The 5999-nt window shown below is 54.1% G+C and overlaps 1 protein-coding gene across 1 annotated transcript in view; it reads left to right on the top strand.

Annotated features, from left to right (window-relative positions):
* The window catches only part of F12 (coagulation factor XII), a 7626-nt gene extending 3085 nt beyond the window's left edge, over window positions 1–4541 (top strand). Inside the window, exons 3-14 of the mRNA XM_005355238.1 lie at window positions 309–405; window positions 622–692; window positions 990–1100; window positions 1183–1314; window positions 1427–1531; window positions 1651–1816; window positions 1908–2119; window positions 2223–2445; window positions 2606–2742; window positions 2828–2971; window positions 4009–4157; window positions 4243–4541. Coding sequence (XP_005355295.1) covers window positions 309–405; window positions 622–692; window positions 990–1100; window positions 1183–1314; window positions 1427–1531; window positions 1651–1816; window positions 1908–2119; window positions 2223–2445; window positions 2606–2742; window positions 2828–2971; window positions 4009–4157; window positions 4243–4410 — 1715 coding nt within the window. The 3' untranslated portion in view covers window positions 4411–4541. The remainder of the gene's footprint in view (window positions 1–308; window positions 406–621; window positions 693–989; window positions 1101–1182; window positions 1315–1426; window positions 1532–1650; window positions 1817–1907; window positions 2120–2222; window positions 2446–2605; window positions 2743–2827; window positions 2972–4008; window positions 4158–4242) is intronic.
* The last annotated feature ends 1458 nt before the right edge of the window (window positions 4542–5999 follow it).

Raw genomic sequence — 5999 nt, 5'->3', positions numbered from 1 at the left:
ATATATTAGTTATAAAATTTTTTTAAAAAACTGCAAAAAAACGGTAAGTGACCTAAATGTTTATAAAGTGGCAACTTTGTGACAAGCTCTTGGGTTTCAGACTTTACCCAAGGGCACAGAGCTTGTGAGGGTTGGAGGCAGAAATCCATTCCACCTGTTTGACTCTGGAAGACCGTTCTCTAAGCGGGGTGCAGTCTTGGATGTAGAGTGCTCTCTTTGAGGACTCTCCTCTCTCCAGCCAGGCCCCATGAGGCACAGCATGGGCAGCTGGGTATAGGATAGGCTTCAGAGGTGTGTTATTCCCACAGTTCTCACCGTCAATGGGAACCTCTGCCACTTTCCCTTCCTGTACCACCGCCGTCTGCACCACAGATGCATCCACAAAGGCGGGCCGGGCCGGTCCTGGTAAAATTTCTCATGGGGGTTGGAGGAGGGGCCTAGAGAAAACGGATTCTGCCTGTCTATCATCTGCCTAAGAATTGTGTTTGGGCAAAAGGGCGCACGTGTGTGTGTGTGTGTGTGTGTGTGTGTGTGTGCGCGCGCGCGTGCGTGTGCGCGCATTCGTGTGTGTGCGCTAGTCAGCCTTCAGGCAAAGCAGAGAAGTCTCGTTTGTTTCTCCAGGTGTGCCATCACTCCTAACTTTGACCAGGACCAGCAGTGGGGATACTGCTTGGAGCCCAAGAAGGTGAAAGGTACTGCATGCAACCCATGGCCCAAGGCCGCCTCCTGCCCTTCACTCTATTCCCACACACCTACTAGGTATCATCAGACCCCACACACTTGGGTCCAGCCTCTTCCCTTCTACAGCATCCTTTCAAAGGTCAGAGGGAGAATTCTGGGAAAAGAGACCACCATTTTACAGATGAGTTTAAGGACCGGAAACTTGGGGTTCCATGGTTCTATGACAAGCAGGTTCAGGATGGGGCTTGACCCCTTCATGTGTCACTCAGACACCCTGTTCTTCCTTCTGGTGTCTGTCTGTCTCTCAGACCACTGCAGCAAACACAACCCCTGCCACAAAGGAGGGACGTGTGTGAACACCCCCAATGGCCCCCACTGTCTCTGCCCAGAACACCTTACTGGGAAGCATTGCCAGAGAGGTAAGGGGAGCTGCCTGCCCAGGAGAGGTCCCTGGAACCCTAGAAATTTGCATGGTCCCACTGTCCTCTTTTTGTCCCCCAGAGAAGTGCTTCGAGCCTCAGCTTCTCCAGTTCTTCCACGAAAATGAGATATGGTTTAGAACGGGGCCAGCAGGTGTGGCCAGGTGCCAATGCAAGGGTCCTGGCGCCCACTGCAAGCCGCTGGCCAGTCAGGGTAAGTGGGTGTGTAGCCACTGTGGGGAGGAGGGCAGAAAGTCAGGAGCCCCTGCTAGGAGGCTGGGTGGCATGGTATGCCCAGGTTTGGAACAGTGTGCACCTTCCCCTAGCCTGCAGCACCAATGTGTGCCTCAATGGGGGCAGCTGCCTCCAGGTGGAGGGTCACCAACTGTGCCATTGTCCTGCGGGCTACACTGGACCTTTTTGCGACTTAGGTGAGTGGGGTTCTATGTGGAAAAGACTTGGGGGAGGTGGATCAGAGAGAATGGAAAAGTGAACCAGAGGGCACCAACAGAGCCATCCCCTGATTGCAGGGAGTCCCCTTTCTTCCTAGATAGTAAGGCGACTTGCTACGAGGACAGGGGACTCAGCTACCGGGGCAAGGCTGGAAACACTTTATCGGGGGCGCCATGTCAGCGGTGGGCCTCGGAGGCCACCTACCGGAACATGACTGCGAAGCAAAAGCTAAGCCTAGGCCTGGGACACCATGCCTTCTGCCGGTTCGCTGGAAGGGACTGGGCAGGTCAATTTGCTTCCCCTCAGGGCCCTCAGGGGCTCTCCTTACAACACTGTTCCCTCTTGAGACTGCAGGAATCCGGATAATGACATGCGCCCATGGTGCTACGTCTGGAGGGACGACAGGCTGATCTGGGACTATTGCGACCTGGAGCAGTGCCAGACCCCAACCCAGGCACCTCCTCGAGTTCCCCCTGAGCATCAGGACCTGCCGGTGCCCCAGCCTTCCACACTGCAGAAGCCTCAGCCCACGTCCCAGGCGCTACCTCTGTCCCACGCGCTAGATGGTTAGGCAGAGGAGGGGGTCCCGGCCCAGAGGATGTGGGCCCTGCTTATTCCAAGCAGCCTGCCGAGGGTGTCCCTGGCCTCAGCTAATCTTTCCTTCCACAGCCTCGCCTGAGCGTCAGAATCATGTGTCCAGGATCAGCTCAATGGGCTGCGGACAGCGGTTCCTCAAGCGACTGTCCCCGCTCAGCCGCATAGTGGGCGGATTAGTGGCTCTGCCTGGGTCTCACCCGTACATCGCTGCGCTGTACTGGGGCGACAGCTTCTGCGCCGGCAGCCTCATCGCCCCCTGCTGGGTGCTGACTGCGGCTCACTGTCTGCAGAACCGGCAAGCGCCACCCTCGGGGACCCCTTGGCCGCTCTACTGTACCTACACCCTACTCTCCTCTCACCCCGCACTTTTCGAGCTCCCCCGGGGGGTTGAAAACAGGGGCGCCCCCAGAACATCTGTATCCAGCCTAAGCACTTTGTCTCCCACCCGACCGCAGGCCAGCGCCCGAGGAGCTGACGGTGGTGCTCGGTCAAGATCGCCATAACCAGAGCTGCGAGCAGTGCCAGACGCTGGCTGTGCGCTCCTACCGCCTTCATGAGGGCTTCTCCTCCATCACCTACCAGCACGACTTGGGTGGGGTGACCCTGCAGGAATAGAGAGAAAAATGGGGGAGGGTTGGGGCCCCAGGTCGCCATCTAACCCTTCCCTCTTGTGGTAGCTCTGCTGCGCCTGAAGGAAACCGAAAACAACAGCTGCGCGATCATGTCGTCCTACATCCAGCCCGTGTGCTTGCCCATCAGCGCGGCCCCACCCTCGGAGACAGTGCTCTGCGAGGTGGCCGGCTGGGGTCACCAGTTCGAGGGTAAGCACAGCGGTTGGGAGCTGGCTGGAGAGTTTTGGCTGAGTGCGCACTTTTCGTAGCCTCCGATGAGCCTGGGGACTCGTTTCACTGACCTGACAATTTTGAAAAAAACAAAAACCCGTGCAGGGGCCCTTGTCTCTGAAGCACGACTTCCCCAGAATCTAGAATTCGCTGTCGAGGTTCCCAAATCCCTTTGGGTTTGTCCTCGTTTGCTTTCTATTGTGACGATAAACACCATGGCCAAAATCAGCATAGGCGGTTTCGGAAAGACTGTTACTTATAAGGCTGCATGCAGTCCACCATGGGGGGGGGGGCGAGTCAGGAACTGAGGTAGAGAGCGGGAAGGAACTTGCGGCCTTGCTCTCAGCATCTTGCTTAGCTTTGTTTTTGCTGTTTGTGTGTTTTGTTTTTTTTTGAGTCAGGATTTCTCTGTAGCTTTGGATCCTGTCCTGAAACTAGCTCTTGTAGACCAGGCTGGCCTCGAACTCAGAGAGATCCTCCTGCCTCTGCCTCCCCAGTGCTGGGTCGACTTCCTTTCTTACACAACCCAGACTCACCTGTTCAGAGGTGTCACTGCCCATAGTAGGCTGGGCTCTCTTACATCAATCGTTAATCAAGAAAATGCTCCCATAGACATTTCCAAAGGCCAATCTTAAAAAGGCATCTTCTCCATTGAGGTTCCCGAATGTCACGTGGACAAAAAAGTGACCCAGCTCAGGATTATAGAGAGAATCCAACTTTCTCTTCTCTCTGGGCTCCAAGTTACAAAGGCTTAACTAGGGCTTTGTCCCCATGCTGGAGCAATGGGGACAACTATTTTGGGAGCCAGGTTCTGAGACATTGCGTGGGAGAGGGTAAGGGGTGTCTTCCTGTTCATTCTAATCCCAGCTTCTCTGTGGGCCTCAGTTTCCTTGCCTGAGAAATTGTTACTGGCAGGTCCCTACTACTCAGGCTTGCTGTGAGGGAGCCAAGTCAGGGTAGGTGTGGAACTGCCTGGTAGCCAGGCCCACGCAGCAAGCTTAGGTCCTCATTTACAGGGGCGGAAGAATACGCAGATTTCCTGCAGGAGGCGCAGGTACCCTTCATCTCCCAGGAGCGCTGCTCCAACTCTGACGTGCATGGGGATACCATCCTACCCGGAATGCTTTGTGCTGGCTTCCTGGAGGGAGGCACAGACGCCTGCCAGGTCAGCCCTGGGGTCCTGGTTGGTACTTTAACCCTACCTGTCCACCACAGAACAAGAGCGATGAGCTTGCTTGTTCCCCACCCAGGGTGACTCCGGGGGTCCTCTGGTGTGTGGAGAAGGGGCTGCAGAGCAACGGCTCACCCTGCGAGGTGTCGTCAGCTGGGGCTCCGGCTGTGGTGATCGCAACAAGCCCGGAGTCTACACAGACGTAGCCTACTACCTGGCTTGGATCAAGGAGCATACCGATTCCTAACTAACCAGGGTTAGTCCTTCCAGTGTGTGTGCCCCTGGAGTGTGAGGGTTGACTATGGTATGATGGACACAATGGAGATAGTGCCCAGGTAGCATGCACATAGAAATTCAATAAAGTGCTTTGATAATGTTCCCCAGAATTCCCTCTTGAAACGCCAAGAGAGAAAAATGGTACACCCATTCCCTCACTGCCTGGGCAAGATCTTAGATCTCTTGTCCAGGCCACCAGGCTTTCTTGGCCTCACTTTGAGCCAATCCCTGTACAAGGAGGTGGCCCATTCTGTTTACACAGTAACAGGTTCTCAGCCTGACACCTGGGGGAGATTCTGGAGTCAGCGTTCAAGCCCACCTGAGATCAGTAAACTGGACCCTCTAGGCAGAAGGCAATAGCGAGATGTTTGAAAACTGCAGGTGATTCCACACACAGTCAAAGCTGAAAAGCACTGTTAGGAGTGCTCCAGATTGGGCTGGAGGTATGGGTGGTGGTAGCTGAGCATGTATGATGTCCTGGCTTAGATTCCAGCACCATCTTTTAAAAAAGAGTGTTTGGGGGTTTGTTTCTTTGTTTTATTTTTTTTATTTATTTATTTTTTTTGGTTTTTCGAGACAGGGTTTCTCTGTGGCTTTGGAGCCTGTCCTGTCCTGGCACTAGCTCTGTAAGACCAGGCTGGTCTCGAGCTCACAGAGATCTGCCTGCCTCTGCCTCCCAAGTGCTGGGATTAAAGGCGTGCGCCACCATCGCCCGGCACTTTGTTTTATTTTTTGAACTTTGAGCCTGGCATGGTGGTGTGAGCTGGTGGCAAGGGCTGTCTGAGGCTACGAGAGGTGGGGTGGGAGCCAGCAATTCATAAGCCTTCGGGGACACCGTGACTCTTTAGGTGTGGTTAGAGGGCTCCCTTACAGGATAGGTCTAGCTGTCCAGACTAGCACCTTTCTTGTTCTTAAAAATGTCATTTATTTGTTGATTTCTGGAGACACATCTTCCCAGTGCTGAGATGGCAGGCCTGCGCCATCTTACCTGGTTTGTGTGGTACTGGGGGGTCCATCCCAACACTTGGTGCATCATTGATTGGCAGGCACTCTGTCCACATCACTCAACTGACTGAGCTACAGCCCTAGTCCTTACACCCATCTCTTTTATATGGGGGCTATTTCCCCTTTCACTTTTGGATACAGCATCTTACTATGTAGCTCTTGGCTAGCCTGGGACTTGCTATGTAGAGTAGGCTAGCCTTGAATTTACAGAGATCTATTTGCCTCTGCCTTCTGAGTTCTGGGATTAAGTGTGTGCTACTATGTCTGGCCTTTTAAAAGCAAGAAAAAAATTGTGGTTGTGTGTGTACAATTTGTTTGAGTGTGTCACAGTGTTGTGTGGTAGTCAGGACAACTCTGTGGAGTCTGTGCTCTCCTGCCTTTATGTGGGTTCCAGGGATGACGCTTAGGCCACCAGGCTCACAGGGCAAAGCACCCTTACCTTCTGAGCCATTTATATTAATAGTTTAAAGCCGGGCGGTGGTGGCGCACGCCTTTAATCCCAGCACTCGGGAGGCAGAGGCAGGCGGATCTCTGTGAGTTCGAGACCAGCCTGGT

Source organism: Microtus ochrogaster, chromosome 16, assembly GCF_000317375.1.
Source record: "Microtus ochrogaster isolate Prairie Vole_2 chromosome 16, MicOch1.0, whole genome shotgun sequence".
NCBI classification, from domain to species: Eukaryota; Metazoa; Chordata; class Mammalia; order Rodentia; family Cricetidae; genus Microtus; species Microtus ochrogaster.
This window is presented reverse-complemented; position numbering and strand designations above follow the sequence as displayed.